This window comes from Opisthorchis viverrini (assembly GCF_000715545.1).
Source record: "Opisthorchis viverrini unplaced genomic scaffold opera_v5_118, whole genome shotgun sequence".
Taxonomy (NCBI): Eukaryota; Metazoa; Platyhelminthes; class Trematoda; order Opisthorchiida; family Opisthorchiidae; genus Opisthorchis; species Opisthorchis viverrini.
In genome coordinates this window covers 432,728-454,048 of record NW_008751774.1, presented here as the reverse complement: position 1 = coordinate 454,048, position 21,321 = coordinate 432,728, and the positions used below count along the sequence as shown (strand labels likewise).

General features: G+C 42.3%; 2 protein-coding genes across 2 annotated transcripts; both read right to left on the bottom strand.

The window, feature by feature from the left end:
* Positions 1–711: 711 nt before the first annotated feature.
* T265_05944 (hypothetical protein) lies at positions 712–1,116 on the bottom strand (the record flags this gene model as incomplete). Its single annotated transcript, XM_009171091.1, has 1 exon — positions 712–1,116. One exon carries the CDS (start codon positions 1,114–1,116, stop codon positions 712–714), a length of 405 nt encoding a protein of 134 aa, XP_009169355.1.
* A 2,085-nt stretch (positions 1,117–3,201) lies between these two features.
* T265_13911 (hypothetical protein) lies at positions 3,202–21,106 on the bottom strand (the record flags this gene model as incomplete). The annotated part of the gene is made up of 6 exons (XM_009171111.1): positions 3,202–3,530; positions 4,124–4,380; positions 5,837–6,067; positions 12,088–12,479; positions 15,191–15,355; positions 20,999–21,106. Coding segments are annotated over 6 exons (1,482 nt in total), but the record flags the coding sequence as incomplete, so codon positions are not given.
* Between the last annotated feature and the right edge of the window lie 215 nt (positions 21,107–21,321).

Sequence of the window (21,321 nt, the reverse complement as noted above, 5' to 3'; positions counted from 1 at the left end):
CACAGTCTGGTTGCGACGTGCTGCATATCGCGGGGGGCGTTGTCTGATCTTCATCAACGCTGACTCGCGCTGTCTGGGTTTGATACAAGGCTGTGACGCGCTGCATATTGAGGGGCGTTGTCTGTCTGGTCAACACCTAGCGGAGCTGAGAGTCTCCGTAGGTTTCGGGCATTCAGTGGTTGCTTTCAGGAAGCTGACCTTCCTGATACTTCCTCCGACGGTTGTCCACTAGCACTATTGGATGCTTTTTAATGCAAGTGCTTGCACTGGCAAGCCCAATGTCCTGCACTGAGAACCTGAAGAGCAACGCCTCTACCGTGAGTATCAATTGTGAATCAGTGAATACTCAGACGGCCCAAAAGTTATCTGCCGTTTTATTTGTCTCCACGACCTGCCTCTTCCATTGTCTCTTTGCTGTTTGCTTGTTCGAACCAAATGAGCTGTTTTAATATCCTGACTTCCCTCCGACCGGATAAAATGTCTGGAGGATAGAGTTCTTTAATAAGGTAACCCAATTAGACAGTGTATATCCCCGCCCAAATCATATAAACAATTCGTGAAAGCGCATAAGATTGTGTCTAATCAAATGGTAACAAACATTCTGGGAATGCATGTCTTCACAAAGTTTTATTGGCGTTCAATTTTATCTGGAGGTCAAGTGAAAGACTGCATAATGTGTGAGATAGTTGCCTGCTCCGGCGAAGACTTGTACTACACGGTCGCAACCGCAAAAACCGGCTCTGTACTGCGCGAATGTGTTGATGTTTTTAGTTTGGAATTACTACCGGGTGGGCGGGATCTCGACGGCTTCGGCGATTTGGAGTATTTTCGTCGAAAAAACACCGGCTGCAAGTGCAATCGATCAAGTTGTGATTGTATTAGTTCATCGTCGGTCACCGGATGATCTGTTTGAGGTAACTCGCGACTTCCGAATGCGGATGCTGGAGAGGTGAAATAGGGCCAGGACGTGCTGGTGTGATCCTTTGGTTTCGATCTGGCTCGACTGAGATGAGAGTGTGTTCTTGTATTCTCACGGGAGACTTCCGTATCCCTCGTGGCGACTGATCCTTTATCACTGTTGTGGGACCTTGAAGATACAAAGAATTTGAATAGCATTGAACCAATCTGACACTCATTACTCCAAGGTAAATTAGAAAAAAATATAGTGTAACCTGGATGGTAGAACGAAGATCAAGTTTAATAACTGAGCATATAACACTGTGAAGATTATCCACTCTCTTGGGATTACAGGTGATTTCCGACGTGCTCCCGGAGCACTCTGACCAAGATCTGGTAGGTTTTTTTTGTTTTCAGGATTTTTTTTGTTGGTTGCGAAAGTAAAACAATCCTTTCTCGATAAAGTTATTCTGCACAGGTTCATGTTATCCAAAAAGGATGGCAAACGAACTGCAGTGCCCTAGAACCACCTCAAGACTTCTATGCAGTTCGAATTTCCGTCGACACAATAGTGCACAGACTGCCTCAACAACAACAATAACAGCAATATTAAAAATTCCTATCAGAATTTCGTAAAACTTTTTCTCAAACAGTGGTTAAACATACTCATTTTCATTCAGCAGTGACAAAATATGAGAACTCAAGTTTCGACACCATGAAGAAAAAAAGTAGTGCCACAATTCTCTCCTGTGACGTTTGTAAAAATCCAGTAATGAGTAGAATTGAGGTGGGCTTTCATATCTCAATGAGGAGCAAAACGTAAGCAGAAAACTCAGACGGCTGTATAGGAGTGAGTTCTAAGCCAATCAATTCAGTGATTCATTATGCACAGTTTTGTACAAGACTTCGTTTAGGTGTAACTAGTATTTAGCCTATTTTGCCACAGAAATGAAGATGGTTTCGTCAAAATGTCATACCAGGCGTCTTAGGCGCAGAAACGCTGGTACTTCTAGTTCGCACGCTCCAGAAACGCGCACAAAGTCAAGAAATAGCTTTAGATAATGCTAGGATTATTGTAATCAAACAAACAGGCGCAAGCGTATAGTCTCCGTTTAATATTCTATAAATCCAAGTGCATTTAACATCGAACCAGCAAAGCATTAGCAATGTTGCGGAATGTAGGTAGCTCGGGTGCGCTGCTTGGTTGTTGGTCTGTTCGCCGAGCATGGCAGTTGGATTGAAAGCGTTTCACCACCTACCGAGGTGACATCGTCAGTGCAGGGTTAAGTATGTGAATTTCTCTTCTTCTGCCTGTGGTTATATAGCATCTGAACAGTAACTGGTAGTTCTGGAAACGGTCTTCGCGCAGTTTGATTAGCCTCGTGTAAATCTGACGTGGTCTCAATCTCCTGTGTCTGGTTGGTTCGTTGGGCGCATTCAATTCGGCAGTTCTGTCTGTGGTTGTTCTCTTGTGATTCGGCCATTTTCTAGCTTTGTGGGGTGAGTTTGTTCCCTTGATTGGTTGATTCAGCGGCCCTCTGTTTTTAGTGATTGTCTTCCTTTGACCCAACTAGCCCGTTGGTTGTCGTTAGGTTTCTTAGCCCGTGACTGTGTGGTTCTTTTGCTCGTAACGGCTGATAGACTGGGTCACTGTCGATTTTTGTGTACCACGCCTCTGCAGATTCTCGCTCCCGTTTTGTTCTTGCGTGAGGAAGTATTTCAACGTTGCCCAATTGAACTTGTGTCGTTCTCTGTCTTCGTGAGTTGAGACAAGTGACATTGGGTCATATCTACCGCTGGCAAGCTTGTGTTCGTGTATTCTGGTAGCAAGTTTTCTTCGCGTTTGGCCAACATAGTGTTCGTCGCAGTTGTCGCGCTTAAGTTTGTAGTCTTGTAGTCTGTTAGTCTTCTTCAATACATCCAACCTCCCCCAGTGGCTTCGAGAGAGTTCTTCTCAACGCGTTTGTAGGCTTGAAGGCGACTGTAATCCCATGTTGCTGTAGATGTCGTGCAGCCATCTCCTCCACGTTTCTGATATACGGCAGCGTAATCTCCCTCTGTTCTGGTTGTGTTGACGGATCAGCTTGGTGGTGGTCTCGTGAGCACCTCCATATGAAATTCCTCGGGTATTTCGGAATGTCTCATAGAGTCTTCATTCTTCTTTTTTCTTCGCCTCTGTTGTGTAACAATGTGTCTCCACCCGCTGGGATAGGGTTCAAACAAAGCTCCGTTATGACAGTTCGAATGGTTGCTGTGGTAATACAGAATCTGGTCTGTATGCGTTTCTTTCTTGTATTCTTCAGTTTACAGTTGGCCGTTTGTTGTCCTTGTGACGAGCACATCTAGGAACGCCAAGTTGTTGTTCTCCCCCGTTTCCATTGTGAAGTGGATGTCGGGAAACACGTTGTTCAGCAGTTCCTCCGCTCGTGACAGTTCATTTTTCTTTACAATAGCAGATGTGTCGTCCACACATTGCACCCATATTTTCGGTTTGATATCTGGTAACACCATTCGCTCCAGTTTCTGCATTGTAATTTCTGCGATGAGTTCAGAGATTGGAGACCCCATTGGCACTCCTTTAATTTGTTCATAATATTCTCCACTGAACTCAAAGTAGGTTATCAAGCACAGATCTAGTAGTTCACATGTTTATTCTTTTCCGAGCGTTCCGTCGATGTTTTCGCGGTTGTCCAGGAGTTTGGTGACCATCGTCCGCGCTAAATTCAAATCAACTCACTCAACCGTCCACTGACGATGCCACCTCGATTGGTGATGAAACGTTTGCAATCCAACTGCCAAGCTCGGAGAACAGACCAACACCAAAGACGTGCATTGTCGCACAGTTCATTCTGTTAGGCGTCTACAATCTGTGGTAATTGGCAAGTCGGGCAGACATGACGAATGATACCAAATGCTTCCAGAGTGCGTTTTGCAATTTTTCTCCACAAACCTGGTACCGTCAGATTTCCTACGAGATCCGATCTGGACCTAAAAACGAAACCGCCATAAATTTTTTACAGGAAAATCCCAGTCAGGGATTTTTCTCCCTCCTGATCACGAAAAACAGGGGTTTACTTCCTTTTCCTGAAAGAAAAAAGTTGGCCGAGTTTATTTCTCCCCCCATCTCACGGATTCTCTGTACACATGTCCCCAAAACCATGCCCAAGGATACGAAGAATCTGATTTAAGAAGTGTGTTCGAGTTCACAAGCTTTCTGATTTCTCACATAGTGTCATGATAAATGACACAAACTGGGAAACTTGGATCATATATACAGAAAACCACCATTCGGGCCGCTGAAACCACGCCTCACTCGGACTCTTAGCCATCAGTTTGGAGGAATCCTGTAAGAATAGTTCTCCATAAGACAGCGAGAAAAGGTTGACAGTCTTAGGGTCACGTACAAGTATTTCTCCAACTAATCTCAACATCGCACCTCTCTTAAAGGCTATGATATCAAACACAGATGGGTCAAACATACGCCTACGCTATATTAAATGCTAGAGCACAACCAATTAAGCGTATTTTTCATATCCCCAAACTAACTGTTTCGTGATCTCGCAGTACACACAGTTCGTGCCAGTGTGGATTTCTCAATCAGTTTGCTGTCGCTTAGAACCACGGCCAGTCACAAGTATCAGCTAGCCAGGTTTAAGCCAGGAATCACATACTTATTTACTACAGAGCTTGTCCATGCTTGGTATCAACGGCGTCACTAATAGTAATGCGCGGTCCGCCGTACTCACTGAAACTAAGGGTATGGGTAGAGAAATTTAATCGGTCTCGTGAGCACCTCCATATGAAATTCCTCGGGTATTTCGGAATGTCTCATAGAGTCTTCATTCTTCTTTTTTCTTCGCCTCTGTTGTGTAACAATGTGTCTCCACCCGCTGGGATAGGGTTCAAACAAAGCTCCGTTATGACAGTTCGAATGGTTGCTTTGGTAATACAGAATCTGGTCTGTATGCGTTTCTTTCTTGTATTCTTCAGTTTACAGTTGGCCGTTTGTTGTCCTTGTGACGAGCACATCTAGGAACGCCAAGTTGTTGTTCTCCCCCGTTTCCATTGTGAAGTGGATGTCGGGAAACACGTTGTTCAGCAGTTCCTCCGCTCGTGACAGTTCATTTTTCTTTACAATAGCAGATGTGTCGTCCACACATTGCACCCATATTTTCGGTTTGATATCTGGTAACACCATTCGCTCCAGTTTCTGCATTGTAATTTCTGCGATGAGTTCAGAGATTGGAGACCCCATTGGCACTCCTTTAATTTGTTCATAATATTCTCCACTGAACTCAAAGTAGGTTATCAAGCACAGATCTAGTAGTTCACATATTTATTCTTTTCCGAGCGTTCCGTCGATGTTTTCGCGGTTGTCCAGGAGTTTGGTGACCATCGTCCGCGCTAAATTCAAATCAACTCACTCAACCGTCCACTGACGATGCCACCTCGATTGGTGATGAAACGTTTGCAATCCAACTGCCAAGCTCGGAGAACAGACCAACACCAAAGACGTGCATTGTCGCACAGTTCATTCTGTTAGGCGTCTACAATCTGTGGTAATTGGCAAGTCGGGCAGACATGACGAATGATACCAAATGCTTCCAGAGTGCGTTTTGCAATTTTTCTCCACAAACCTGGTACCGTCAGATTTCCTACGAGATCCGATCTGGACCTAAAAACGAAACCGCCATAAATTTTTTACAGGAAAATCCCAGTCAGGGATTTTTCTCCCTCCTGATCACGAAAAACAGGGGTTTACTTCCTTTTCCTGAAAGAAAAAAGTTGGCCGAGTTTATTTCTCCCCCCATCTCACGGATTCTCTGTACACATGTCCCCAAAACCATGCCCAAGGATACGAAGAATCTGATTTAAGAAGTGTGTTCGAGTTCACAAGCTTTCTGATTTCTCACATAGTGTCATGATAAATGACACAAACTGGGAAACTTGGATCATATATACAGAAAACCACCATTCGGGCCGCTGAAACCACGCCTCACTCGGACTCTTAGCCATCAGTTTGGAGGAATCCTGTAAGAATAGTTCTCCATAAGACAGCGAGAAAAGGTTGACAGTCTTAGGGTCACGTACAAGTATTTCTCCAACTAATCTCAACATCGCACCTCTCTTAAAGGCTATGATATCAAACACAGATGGGTCAAACATACGCCTACGCTATATTAAATGCTAGAGCACAACCAATTAAGCGTATTTTTCATATCCCCAAACTAACTGTTTCGTGATCTCGCAGTACACACAGTTCGTGCCAGTGTGGATTTCTCAATCAGTTTGCTGTCGCTTAGAACCACGGCCAGTCACAAGTATCAGCTAGCCAGGTTTAAGCCAGGAATCACATACTTATTTACTACAGAGCTTGTCCATGCTTGGTATCAACGGCGTCACTAATAGTAATGCGCGATCCGCCGTACTCACTGAAACTAAGGGTATGGGTAGAGAAATTTAATCCTCACACTACTACCAGTTTACAAGTAGTTCAGGGGAATACTAATTTTAAGGATGGGTGGAATTTCCATCACACCAGATGACACTTTAGTAGGCTGGATCCAGTTGAATTAATTAGTGTACAAATGTGGGAAGTTCGTGGTAATTATTTCCCTTCTGCCCCTCCAAAACCTCAGCGAAATGACCCTATCCACTGTTTCTCTCTTTCATTCTTAAGCGTCCTCTCTTCTGGATCGTGCAACCATTTGTTAGTGAATGAACGTTTTGTTGGACTTAACAGGTTTTTCTGTTGGGTTTCCCGAAAATTGGACGTTGGTAATGGTGAACATTGAAGATGGCTTATGAACCCATAGTTGAAAACTTGATCAGATTTCGAGTATACTTCATTTTGAACGGCCTCTCGACTCATGTGGCACATATGAAACCTCAGCAAGCAAACACTGCGCACTTTATATGAATTTTCATTACGTATAAGAGATAGTTCCAAACATTATCATTTATTGACTCACCGGACGTGAAATTTAAATTTCACACCTAGATAAACGCCACAAACTTTATCTAACTGCTTCAATTTCAGTTCCGAACGGCATGCTAGAACCAAAGTGTGGAACTCTGTTCAAATTATTTTAGTTTTCAGGTTGGCTCTTCATTCAATTGACTGTGCAGATACTATACGATGTTACTGCCTTGTCTTCTCCTATATACACAATCGAAATCCCTCCCGCATGCATTCATACCAACACTAACTATAAATTTATCTCATCGCGAAAAAGGTACTGTTAGCCAGTTAAAATGATGTGTGTCCACAAATATGAAGCACGAATGATGAACTCCGATGTTGGCCGAACCTTTACAAAGGTTGCTGCAGTTTGGGGATACTCCCAAACAAATAGATTCGATCATAAAGGAAACTACTTACAAGGTTCCTGAAAACTCTTCGACAGTCCACGACCGGTTTCTCCCTTTTTTGGGTTCATCAGGTTGGCGCAGTCCCGAGTTTCTGTCAACCTTATGTTCTACTTGAAACCAAATTGGACTGATTTTGACAAATACACTCATTCACTTGGGTCTCCCGTGAAAACCAAATTGATCTGCAAATGAGTGCAGTTGTGAAAAGTAGAACATAAGGTTGACGGAAACTCGGGGACTGCGCCTACCCGATGAGCCCCACGAAGGGCGAAACCGGTCGTGGGTTGTCGAAAAGTTTTAAGCAACCTTGTGAGTAGTTTCCTTTACGAAAATATACTGCGATGTCTCGAATATCGTGGCAACTGAATCAAGAGGTGGCCTGTGTGCAGCACATCTAGCTGAAAAACACCATAAACGAGAGATTCACTTGAGTCTCTCGTGAAAACCAAATTGATTTGCAAATGAGTATATTTGCCGAAACTCGGTCCTTTGTTAACCGATATTCCGAAAAACAGTGAGATTCAGAGGTCAGCGCATAAACTCCGCTAGATTTTGTTTTCACTCCGTTTTCTCACTGTTATGAACCTTGAATCTCCCCGGCGAAAATTTATGAAATCGATATCAACACCTAGATTAGTGAGAGTATGTCACTTGAGCCACACTACTCCCTGGGTAAAACTTTCCAGCCGAAAGCGCAACAATCCATTCAATATTGGATCGACATCGAAGCGAAAGTTCTTAGATGACCTCCAGTGTCTATTACTCTTCTGTAAGGGACCGATGGATAATTGCTTCAAATTGCCGGCTCTTTTTTAAGCTCACTGGGAATATTTTTGTGAAAAATGGTTTTAAAAATATCCCTTGGTTCCATCACACGCCCAAACCACACGGGCATATTTGATGCACCTCACTAACTTAATTTTATTCCGGGTAGAACAGAATGGTTGACTGGTCACAAAACCTAGTCACCTCTTTCACACAGAGCTACTTTCCCTCTCGTGGGTCTTATGTGGTGAATTATGGATGGGATTCGTGCTACGTGACAATCAGCTGACTTGCGTAAATATGATTTAATTTCGTTTGACTTCTAGGTGAATTGCTCACTCACTCCAAGGGGTTTGATGTACATTAATTGGAACGTGACTTTTATCACCGTAGTTGACGAGAACAACAAACAAACATCTGGCACGTTATTTAATACAAATTTCATAAGCTTCGTTTTTTTTTCACAACCGGATACGAGCTAATCAGTACACAGGGTTGGAATGGTGTCGGACTTGGTTGAAAGCAAATGGTGTGGAAATAATTGTCGCCATTGTCTCTGATTTCCGTGGACATCGGCGACTGAATTTGGTTGTTGTTTCCGTTAACTGGGAGTCCGCTCGGTCCATGTGAAAGAAAAACTCAGTGAGGTCGAACAAACCATTGAATTTATGGAACAAGGTTAAACTTGGACGAGACAATAGCCTAACCCGGTTTTATGTACTCTCAGTTGTAACATACAGATTGGCTGTCAAACCGCTTGAAAATAAAAACACAATTGACCATGGTCCATACATTAACTGAGACCAACTTTCATTTTTCCTTAGAGTAGCCCCGAAATTAGGGAATGAGCTGCTGATCAAGAAGCTTGAGGTTCGAGCCACATCCTGTTATGTCGATTGCATTTGTTTCGGCGTGAACGACGCTGGAGTATCCCAGCTCACATTACCTCTTCGGTGGTTATATACCAGTAGATCACAAAAAATTATACTCTCCTCAGATTCGGGGGGCAAATCGTGGACTTGTGTTTGTAACGTTTGCTCCTAGTCGTAGCAGGTAGCCTACTTGTTCTAATTTTCACAAAGAATATTTGGGTGGATTAAAAATATCCCAATGTCATGATAGAAGAACGGCCTATCCAAAAAAATTTGAAGGCTCCAAGATAAAACCGGGAGATAGAATTCGATTAGGCAGACAAAGATCTTGCGTTTTGTTACTGCAAAAACAGAATCCACTTTCCGTTGCTCAGCGTAAACATTTAGGGGAAGTAATACCGTGATTTGAGAACCCTGTAATCTCACACTGTATGAAGATAAAACGATTCAGAACTTACACGGAGTTAGTAAAAAAAAATCAAATCATTACACTGACAACTCTTGCAATAAGCTTTACTGTGTCACATAAATCTTACTGTAACAACCTGAAACTGAAGTATGGTTTTTGACAGCGAGTATTGTTAGCCTGGTGAACAAAAGTGCCTAGAATGTTTACTAAACAGATGACCAAGTGAACACATTCTTTCATCAGCTTGCTGCCAATTTCAAAGAGTTTTGCCCACTTTAACCCTTTGAAAACATCACGCCAACCTTCCTAATTACTTCCAACATTCCGGTTTTCCCCAATTCCTTGCTAATTTAACCACTTTATGCGTTAGTTGCAAAGTAGGTCTACCACCAGATATGTGGACCCAGCAAACGAGGTTTGCTTAATGGACCTTGGCTGACCTTGGCAATAAGACATCTGAATAATTCTTTGCGAAGTTACGACTTTTTGCTCCGGGTGTGTGCAAGCCCAAACACTAAACTCCTAAAGCATACAACAAGGCGAAATTAAGATATTTCTTGCATTACTCCAGGACGCCGACCACCCTCCCGAAATGGCGCTTAGGACCTCTTTCTCCTTAGGGAGAGAAATCGTCTTCGGGCCTGAAGACAAGATAACAAGTTGTGTACCACGAATCTCAGTAATAACGCAACAAAATGATTGAACAAGTTACATAGTGTTACCGATATAATACATTGCATTATCTGACATAAAATAAACACCCCATTCACAGAAACCACTGCTATCGTTCATGAACATCGTCATCTTGGTCTGAGTTAACTCTATTCTCTCAGGAAGATAGTATCTTAAAAACGTCCACTTGGATTGCACTGAGGATCCTTGCACTCGCTTTCATTGTGGATATTTCCCTTTTCTCAATCAAAGGATCCATAGGTCTTCGCGTACACTTTTCAGATTTTATCGTGTTGACACAGCGTTAATACGATAGCGTTTGTTTACATTAGATTGGGTGAGATCGCTGCGGAAGCGTTGAGAACACCAACGCAATTCAAAATCGACCTGACGTTTTTACGCTATGAGGGGATTACCTGAAGATGGTGACCGATACTGACCTATTGTGGAACGGTAATAATCGTCAGAGAGGCTTCAGCGTAACACGCAAAATGGTTCTTTAAAAATTGATTTTTTGTAAAGGACAGTTACGGTATTAAGTCAATTGGGAGCTATAGTAGTTCTACATGGCTTCTTAGGTATTTGTCAGTAGTATACATGATGTGGTCTCATCAGATGATATTTTGGCTTGAATTTCTGTGACGCTGACCACTAGGAAGTAAACATGTTTGTGTAATTTGAGCTGTCTAACTCTCCTCAAAAGAGACCTACTGCTGAGACAGATAATTCTGTCCGGCACAAAATTCCAATCCATTGGTACGCCTTCTCCCAAAGGGACCCCTTTTGAAAACTCCTCTACTGGAGATAGATTTATACGCAGTTAGCTTAGCCACAAATGCTCTAAACCGTCAACTGAAATAAATTCCGCTAATTCGTATGTCATGGGTTGACCAGTAGGTGGGATCGCGGGATACCGTCTACACGAAATGGGCTTGACCTCAACATTAGGGCGTTCAAAGTGGCCGATGGCTTCTTTTTCGGTTTTGTATTCACATTTTGCACTGCAAACAAGGAGGCAAAAAGGATATTCATTTCACTGACTTGTAACCTGACGGTTTGTTAACCTCCTTTCAGGTTGTGGCATGTCGATTCATAAAAATGAACCGCCAAAATGAGACGGCTTTTGATTGGTCTCTCAAAGTTTAGATCCTTTTAACGAAACAAACCCTCAAAGACAATCATTCCTGAGAGACCTTTTAAGGGTTCTTTTAAAATCACTAATATGCAGCAAATTTGGTCTCTGCCTGCAATGGATAACCAGTGTTGTCCCCCTTCGTCACACTTTGTACCCACTGGGAGAAACTTGACGGTCTGAAAACTCACATGAGACCCTCATATGGTCATGTCTAACGGCTGCAGTTATGGAAGAAAGTGCACCTTTGTGGTTATCATACCGTAGAAAATCAAGATTTAGAAACCGCATTCATTTGAGGGAGAGGAGTCCAGCGTTCAGCTAGCTAATTGGTGTAGAAGTTCAAGAAAGTCAAAGACGTCCTGGTCTTTGTTAAGATTTTGGGCACTGATCAGTTAGACTGATTGCTGTGGTGAATTTCAAGCCAAGTCTCATGGGACTAGGGGAAATAATCTCAACTTGAGGGTATTATATCTTTGGGGGCCCAGGCGTAAGGAGAACCATACTCACCGGTTCTCTTAGGGTTCCGATTTGAGCAGCCAAGGATTCATATCAAGGTATTCCGTTTGGTCGTAAGTATTACAAGTTGCAGCTTAAAGATAGAACGCTCTCATAAAGTACCGTTACTTAAATGAGTTTGCGTAATTTATTTTTAGCGAATGCAAACGTATCAGATATAGGACGAGCTGTTGTGATGCTTTCCTTTCTAGCAGTTTTCTGGAAAAGGGCAAGTGCACACACAACTGATAGGATTACAAATAGCCAGCTTTGAAGGAACATCTTGAGGTAAGAATGTGCACACTCTGATTATTCAAAACGTTCGTCGACGCCATATCTGCTTAAATAAAGCAGTTTCCGATCATTTCAAGTTCGTACACTACTTGGAATTGTCACAAGGTGTTCAGTAATTTGAAGGTTATATCTCAATATTTTGAAATTTATTTAACAAAAAAATTCAGAACACTTACTTTATGATTCGGCGGGTAATATACTTGGTCCCATCTGTTTTGCGTTTCAGAACCCACTGACTGGAAGGTTCCACACCACTCGAAGTTATCGTATTCCTAGTGGAGGCCAAAAGTTCGTTGAACGACCTTCGTTTATATTCGTTGGCTTGGGACGGTAAACAGTTCCAAAAGTTATCTTGACGTTGGGATGCGGTGCACGGAAGCAACTGTTGATTATTTCTAGTACTATGTACACCATTTTTATAAAGCTTAAAATTGAGCAGGCGCTGCTGCAGCTCGATTGTTCGTGCGAGTCGATCGCGAGTAGTATAAACAGTGTGTGGGAACAATATGGTTGAACTTTGTTGTCCCTTGTGATGCTCCAGATCTCTGGTTACTTGTAAAGCAGACGCCTGATTGACTGAAAGCCCGTTTAAGAAACAAATGCCTTCTTTGGTTCCAAAAGAAGGTGTTGATACTGAAAGGGAGACCTTGAAAGGGTGAAACCGAAATTTTAAGCGCAAAATATTTCAGAAAAATCGATATTAACGGGTGACGCATGAAAAAAGGTGATGCTAAACTACGCAGTGACTTAAAACTCGCTCTTACTTATCCATTTTAGTGAAACAAATTAAGCAGTTCTAGCCAGATTTCTAAGAACGTGTGTTGTTTCGGCCAATTTTTAAAATTTATCTACCCGAAGGCTTGACACCCTCAATTCACCAATTCAGATTAGCACAACGTGATTAGGGGGAACTCGTATTTTGTAGATATCACTCATAAGGTCGGTGCAAATTACGGAGTACGAACTATCGCTGAAGCTAAAAACGCAGGTGTTGTATTCGAAACCCCGAAAATCTTGTTCACTGCTTTTCAAGTTTTGACTGCTTTTTTTCTCAGAACGACATATGTTTGGGAATTTTTTGAGACTTTATTTGTCTCCTAAATTTCAGAGAAGGGTTAGAATGAGTAGATCATACTTTGGGGATGGTTTTTTGCCGCCAGAAGATTTTAGCTTAAAGGCAAATAACTAATTTTATGTTACCAGATTTTTATTCTGCTGTAAAGTGGAAAAGGAATTGGGCAGCCTGGCCGTATTCTAGTCCTCGTTCTCCCTTCGGGTGGCATGGCAGATGAGCACTAGAAGGGTGTTACGGCTAAACGGAATATAAATAATGACTTTGGTCGTGGGCATTTTGCAAAACGCTTTTGGAGGCTGGATATTTCTGTGATAACTCTTCCCAGGGAGCGCTCTGCAGAAAGTTGACACTATCTAAAGCGTGTATCTTTTGACAACTAATAGTCCCTAAAATCGACAAATTTTAGATGAGTTCTTTGGTTGTACCCAAAAGCACGCTACCTAGCCATCAGCTGCGTCAATAATCTTGAATTAGGCACTGTACTCCAGTAATAACCACAGAAAACCTAGGAATATTTTCATATTTAGACCTATTGCATCAAACGCCACATTAAAATTTTTAGGATGGCCGGATACGAATCTTCAACTGTTCCAGTAGAAAATCAAAAAGGAAGAAATCTCCATAGATTTTGATATATCATCAGAGACATTTAAAATCCTTCAGTAAAGGAAAACTTCATCATAGGTCATCTAAAAATCTTCTAATAGGAGTCATCAAAATTGGTAGAGCGTTTTTCGGGACTCTAATTTATTTATCCTGCGAAAAATATCAAGATGTTTTGTCATGAGTGCACTTTTAAAGGTTAATACTTCACCGTGGTTGATAAAGCTGCGCACAAATGTTTCAGATGTGCCTATGCATTCGGATTTTCCAATGGTCACGACTCTTTCGGATCTCCGCAAACAAGAGTGAAAAACGTTTCTACACTGTTTACGCAAACGAAAAAACTCTCTTGCTATTGGGACAAGTCTGTGATTTCTCCTTGCAAAACCATCTGATACGTTGAGCGCCGTGGATGAACATCTCATATCTGTTACCATGTTCACAACAATTTAATATAAGCACCTTCCACTTCACAAGAAAATTCAATGACCACAACTGAATATGGGTCGATTTCTATGTCTGACGTAAAACTTTTCGAAGATTTTTGGTGACAGTCGGTAGATTTATTGTTTGGACACAAAAGCTTCGTCAGGCCAAGTGACTAGGTTCCGAGGTTGGTCGAGATTTAATGCGGAAGGAGAACCAATCAGCTACGTCAAGCTAAATCTCTGTTGGGTGTCGGCCGAGGGGGTTTTGTGTGTTTGGGTAGGTGAACAAGTGATTGGCCGATGGGGAAATCTACGTGTGCTAGGGTCTAGCCTAGAGTCTAGTTCTTCTGGTTCGGTTCATTTGACGGTCCCTGTTGAACGTCGTTTGAACTTTCGGTTTGTCTGTGTGGATGAGCTGGTGCTAAGATAGTTGTGTAAAAGGGATTCTGTGACCTTTGGTTGGGTTGGGATTCCCACCCTCACCCCCCAGTTTTTGATAATGATTGCCCAGAAAAAATCTACCAATTGTCACCAAAATTTTCCGAAAACGATGACTACTCAATCGGCTCCAAGTATTTTTCACTTGTCGGCTATCTTCGAATAACCGAACTTTGAGTGCAAGGTGAACGTTTTCAAACAAGTTTTACTCATCAAATTCAATCAACACAAAATGATGGTTGTACTGGAAAGTGAGACTAGCAGACGGAAAACAAGCTATTGCGCGGTAAAAGAAGGAACAAATTATTTCAACAGAGCAAGTTTTCATCATCCTAGGTGACGATAGTTAATCCATGGGTGTTTCCAGAGACGTGCTTTCAGGACGTTTTTCCCTGTTTTCGTTTCCAAGAAAAGGAGAATTTTAACACCTACTGCAGGTGGGTGCAAATGAATGGTAGCGAGAATCACGTGGTTTTATGGAAAAGTAGGCAAATTTGATAATGAAGGAAAGGATACTGGATAACACTTGTCCCTTAACAGACTGCACGTGAAAGATGTTTCAAGTTAGTGCAAGATGAGTCTGTTTTGAAAGAGGGCTTGATGGAGCTTGAGATCCCCTTAATTTTTAATGCATAAGATTCGTTGAGGCTCGACCATCAGAATTATCAAAAATGATAAAAGAATTTAAAGGTCTTTTAAACTTGTTACCTCTCGAGGTACACAGTCAGTGATTACCTTTTCACTTGGCCTCATCACGTAGACGCAAATTTTGTTTCCGCTGTTGCGAAGGAGTTCTTGTGCTTGAGCCAGATTATACACCGGTGTATCATTGATTTGCAGCACTTGATCACCAAGCCGAAGAGGACCACCTAACTGTGTAACAAGGTCGTCACTTGGAGGCTGAAATGAGAGACAGGAAGCCAGAGAATTAGCATCGTAGATTGTTTGTAAAGACACGATTTTGGTACGTATGTCTACACCTAGAGTGATTATCTACCGAACTGCGTTTAGGAGAATACATTTTGTAGTTGTACTTTACCGGATGTATCTAGCACAGTAGTTTTTGTCATCGTGTCATACTCACTGATGCAGTCCAAATGCAAATGAAGGTAAAAATGAAGCGGCTGTCGAATCAACCTGTTGGGCCGCGTCCAGAAGTATGATGGTATGCACATTCTATTGATGTCCGTGGAATATGAGCACATTATAACTCTACCAGGGGACCAAGTGTGACGGTTAAGGGGTTGGTTTGAGATGCGATTAAATTTACTCAGCACTGTATGAAACGCAAACTTCTGTAGCACTTACAACACCACAGAAAGCTGTCTTTGCCGGACACGCTCCTGTCACCTACACAAAGTTTTCACTTCTGTCTCACCATCAGCTAAACAAAAACGTTCCATCACTGTTATCTTTCTCAGGGACGTCAGCAGTCTTGAGACTTCTTTTAGTGTGGACAGCAACGTTTTGCCTCAGTGAACCCCTTTAACAAGCAGAAAACGCTATTGTAACAAATTTTCGTTGGTTTTTTGTCGGGTGAATGTTGAAGCCAGTCCATGTTCGCAATGGAGAAGTGATTCACGAAAACGAAGTTTTTACAAGTCCCCCTCTCTGCAATGAGTAATCGTTCATCTGTAGCACTCTTCCGGTGCCCAAGTGCTACGCCACTCAAAGGAAGCACGAGGGCTGGGATACTGCTAGGTTGCCCCAGCCTAGACAGGGGAATTCGAGAGGCGGAGGTTGGGTTCGAACCGCAGGCCTCCCGGTCATTAGATTCGTTCTCTAACCACTGAGCCACCTCCCCCCTGAGTAATGCATTTACATAAATGTACAGAAGCGAGGAGAATGTCAGCATAATTATTATCTATCGCTAGACAAAGAGGCATGTGTGTGAAATCAAAAGCAATGAAGATGCGGACATATTATTCACCAGAATCACCTGCTGTCGTCCTGTACCAAAAGCTTTCTAGTTTGGATTGATCAACATATGGAAGGAGGCATACACACTTTGCAGTTACAGTCAACTGATTCTTTGATAATTCATCGTATCTTCTCTGCAGGAGATCATAGACGCTGAAGAAATCAGTCCAGGCGGAGGTCAATACCAAAAGCAATGAAAACAAACTCGTAACATTGTCATTCAATGGGTTTGTGAAACACCGGTGCAGCTCAAGCAATTTTGGACAACCTGTTCGGTTAGAAATTCAATGAGTGATGTGCAACGTTGAATCCAATTTATTTGTATGACTATTGGTGCCTACCACGTGGCAGGTATTGGGACATGACTACTGCGGTTGATGCAGTCGGGAACGTAGGTCAAGTGTATATGCCGCGACACAGGTGCTGTTTATGTGAATACAGCTCCGACTAAGACACTTAAAACATTGGGTTATGGGAAACGATCGCTCATTCGTCTTTTATCTTTTTGGATTCTTCGAAGCGGCTGTGACCTGTCTTTTGTAACTCTGATTGACACCGAATAAAGACGAAAACAGTGAGCATTGCGTGGAACACAACGTCAGTGGACCAAGATTGATTTTGAAAATTTCCTCATGCAATTATTGAAACGCTATCAATAAATTTCGATATACTAAAGCCAACCTGAGTACTCCTTATCGATATAAATGACCGTTCAGTACTGAAATCACGTTTTTTCAAAAGAAACGTCTATGCTTGCCAGATATTGGACACAGTTGTATCAAGCACTTCAAGCTTCCCGGCTGAGTGTTACCACTGCACAGTGCGCTTTTCTTTCATTCGGACCAAATTCTCAGCTACAAGGCATCCAACAAAATGTACTAATTTACAAAAAACGCTTCAAGTCTTATCTCACACGCGCTGCGCGTTCATTCGGATTCAAGCACGAGTGAGTAGCTAACCACTTCAAACGTTATTTTCACATTATTTCTGTTTTGCTCCCCAGGCTGGAAGACTTGACGAAATTTGATAAGTGGATTTCGACTGACCCAGTTAAAAGTTTTGCCCATCGTAAACCGTCCCTCAATCTTTGTTATTCGTTAGGGCAACACAGATCGATTGCAGTATTTTCAGTAGTAAGTGATCAAAAGTTAAGTATGCGTTTATCAAGTTGCGTTCCGGATATCAATTACGCCAGCATGGTTGTAACCAGGAGACATATTGGGAGAAATTTCTCTGCATACTGCTTGTCAGTGAAATCCAAAATTTGACCAACGGATTCGGGGTTGTTCCTTATGCGATCCGCTTTGACGATCATCGAGTAGTGGATGAATTCCAGGCTGTTGATTCACCACCTCGGTAAGTTACCATCAGGTCGATTCGCGACAAAACGGAATACTTGAACATACTAAGTTCTCATTTCCTTGGTGTGCAGCCCTCTTTTGTGTTCAATTCTCTGAGTTTTGAGTTCTCAACTTTTGGCGCCGATCTTGATAATCGGATTTCAAACAAGCGAGGTTACTCACGGACACATTTAGTCCTCATATCCTCCGGCTGAATGCGACTTCAAATCACCGCCTAGTGTGGTAATTTGTTTTGGCGTCATGCACTACTTATAGGTTTACTAGAAACTCTAATCAGTCACCCAAAAAGTACGTATTCTGTCTGCAGCAAAAATCGGTAGCAGTCATGCTGGAAGGAGACCAGATGCGACAACCTTGTTTTTGTGAACTGTCCTAAATCTTTCCAACAAAAGCCATCAATCGAGTTGATGGACAAAGAGGAACATAGATCAACACCACTGATGGAGTTTCCAGCGTTATCTAAGCGTGCGAACGTGGTTATAGCTGACGTATTTCGTACATTTGCGCCGGAGTACTTGGGGATAAATTGGGTAAGCGTGTCAATTTTCAAACCCGGTCAAAATTGCCTTGTGTCTCAATTAGATTCAGTACATCTGAGTGTGATAAGTCTACTTTTTTCTGTGTCAGCCTCTGGCCAGAGCAATTTCTGTAGATAGGCAGCCCACAAGTAAAGTTGGGAGATACTGGTGGTCGCCCATGGCTCGATAAACGTCGGGTTGATTTTAAACGCGTGCCCACAGCCTGTGTGAGGATCTTCCTGTATTCTGCCCTCTCCAGTCTAACATGAGGAAACTTAATTTTGTGAAAGCCATGTCAATAGGAAAATAATTTGTGGAAAATTGTACGAAAACAAGCAAGTGCTTGCAATGAGGTTGCGTACAAATTTGACATCTTTAAGGTAGTGTATTAGCTCATACCACGATGACGGTGGCCGTGAACAATGACAGTGGCTTCTTTGAGTGGGTATTTATTTTATCTCAGGTAATATATTATTGTATGATGACAGTAATAGTTTGCCACTAGCACTAGCATTTATATACATTATCTCTGAGATGTGGGGTATGGAAGTTGTTATTTGCTCGACAAGTTTGAAGACAAGGTTCCTCCGTAAATGATAGCCTCATAACTGATGTTGATTAGGTGGTTTCAAATGAATCGGTTTCAACTGAGGGTGGGTTAAGCCAGTCTATGCTGAAAAGTCGAGAAGCACTGGGAATCATTAACAGAGTGTATTCAACGTATCTTCTGGTGGATTCGAACTCGTAACCTCCCGGTTATTGCTTAACCAAACCTTTCGGTTAGGGGCGACTGCTTAGCACTGAGGTTGACTCATCCTGACCATGGTGCTACCCACTCTTTAATCACGAGATCCGCAGTATGGGGTCACGTGTTGGCAATCTACACTAAGGTTACTGGTAAGTAGTAAGGTTTTCGATCGCCAGCTGGTGTTCATATCTCTCAGGTTCTCACATACACGTCTGGTAAGACTTCCGAACCGGAACGGACCAAATGTGCAGCGTTGACTGGCGTTTGAAACTAGACAAGCCTCATCTACAGGATGAAACCACAGTATGTCTAACGACGGAAGTAAAACCAAGTAAAGTCAGTCTTCGTTCGTAAAACCCACGATAACTGGGCAACATTTTGCAGTTTCTTATTTCTCCAAGAACTTTCTGTCAGAGTGGACGAAACAAAAAACCAAAGTTTAAACGTTTAATCCATGTTATCTTACCAACAGAGAACTATTCATAAATTGATCAGTGTATATATGTATTATAAGTTATGCCTACCGATTTAACGGTGATACTACTGATGAGGAGTCTTACGGGTAGCATGTTTTCTTTTTGTAAATTCGCTTTGCGTCTCTTAAAATGGGATATCTGTTGCGGAATTTGTGGAGTCGCTCTATAGCATTTGCTTGGATTTGAGCGATAAATGGTTTGAGTCAATGAATATCCAGGAAAGTTAAAGAAGACGCGTTTAAGAGAAGATGGATGTTCAGTTTTTGTAAATAAGATTCGAATGAGAGTTTGGCTTCCCTGTCCAATAGTCTATAGCTGGTCAGTTGGCATTTTCTAATAAATGAATCCGCAGCGATGACTCTCTTCCTTTCACTGATATCGATTTAGGGTGCTAAGTTTAGCCAGAACGCTGCGTGATATTCTAAAAATCCATTATTTGATGTATTTTAGGGCTGCAGAAAAAAATTCACAAATTGACTGACATCACCGTGCAAAACGTAACTAAAAGGGACGAGAATGGTGTGGAAGCTTGGCTAAATCCAGTGGCTAACAGGATAGATGTCGGATGGGATTGCTGGTTTTGAAAGTTGGAAGGACTATGTGCGTAATTCGTGTGTCGTAAATAATTCTGCATATACTGCCCGCTTGTCACCAAGACGTGTTTTACGAAGTGCGGAGGTCAGAAACAACCGTGCCGGTGCGATTCCAGTGCCTGATGAATTACCGGTGTTCCAAGTGTTCCAAGCTGTGCCATATCGGTGACAAATCTATTCAGTGTTGTTGATGTGCTCTTGGTTAGTTTGGCTTTTGTGGTAAGACTGTTTTTGTCGTGTCAGATTCCACCTAGTAGAACTACTGAATCCGAAAAAATAATTAGTGTATTAATGGTATGGCATGTATCACAAATATAACACTTGTCTGGTATTTCTAAGTTCTGGCGTCGTTTGTTCAAATTCTTGTTTGCGTAACTCTTCATATCTTGCTACGCCTCTAGCACAAACTGATTTGTGCTAATCTGCTTCTCCGGAGAGAGCACTTTCCACTTTAACATTACCATTCAGATTCACTTGAAGTTTATAGCACGTTTTAAACTTCCGAAATATCAGTAACGCCGTCTCCACCAAGCTGAATACCAGATTGTAAGAGTGGCAAACTAGTTTCAGTTCAATGACCTCCGAATGGAGCACCAGAGAATGAGGAATTTGTTGTGGCTCGGTTGATTAGCCAACTTTCGAAATAAAAGCCAGAAACACCTTCAGTGAGGTAAATAGGGTGGTGAACCACGTTAGTCAGTTATCAACAAAACGAACAAACAGCAAGAAAGGGTTTTTGAACTTCTACAAAGTCACATGCTAACTCACATTAATTACCTAATTTTGGGAGATCACGCATCAGAGTGAGTACCTCTTTGATAAGAAATTACAATTTTGGCCACTTTATCTGGGCAAACTGCAACGCAGCTGATAGAATTCTCTTGGGTGTGAAAATGTGACAATTTAGGAAGATGTGTGGAAACTTACGGCTGCCACTATGACGTCTTCGTTCTCCGAATTCGGACTAGTTTTCTTTTTCAACTCCAGGGGGAATATTTGATCCGTCAGTGCAGACCTCCGGTGAAGCTGAATTTCCTATAAGGAATGGTGGGAAAGATGGGTTACGCCTATTTTAAGGGAAATATGTTGGGAAAATTTGCCACATGCTATGGACTGGCAATTTCGACCCGTGCGCAATTAGGTCTTTCCAAAGATGACACCAAAGTGATGTGCTGCACACAAAGAACCTCTCACACTTTCCGCAGTTCCAGTTTTTGTCGACATACCAGCCGTCTACAGTCAACTGTAAA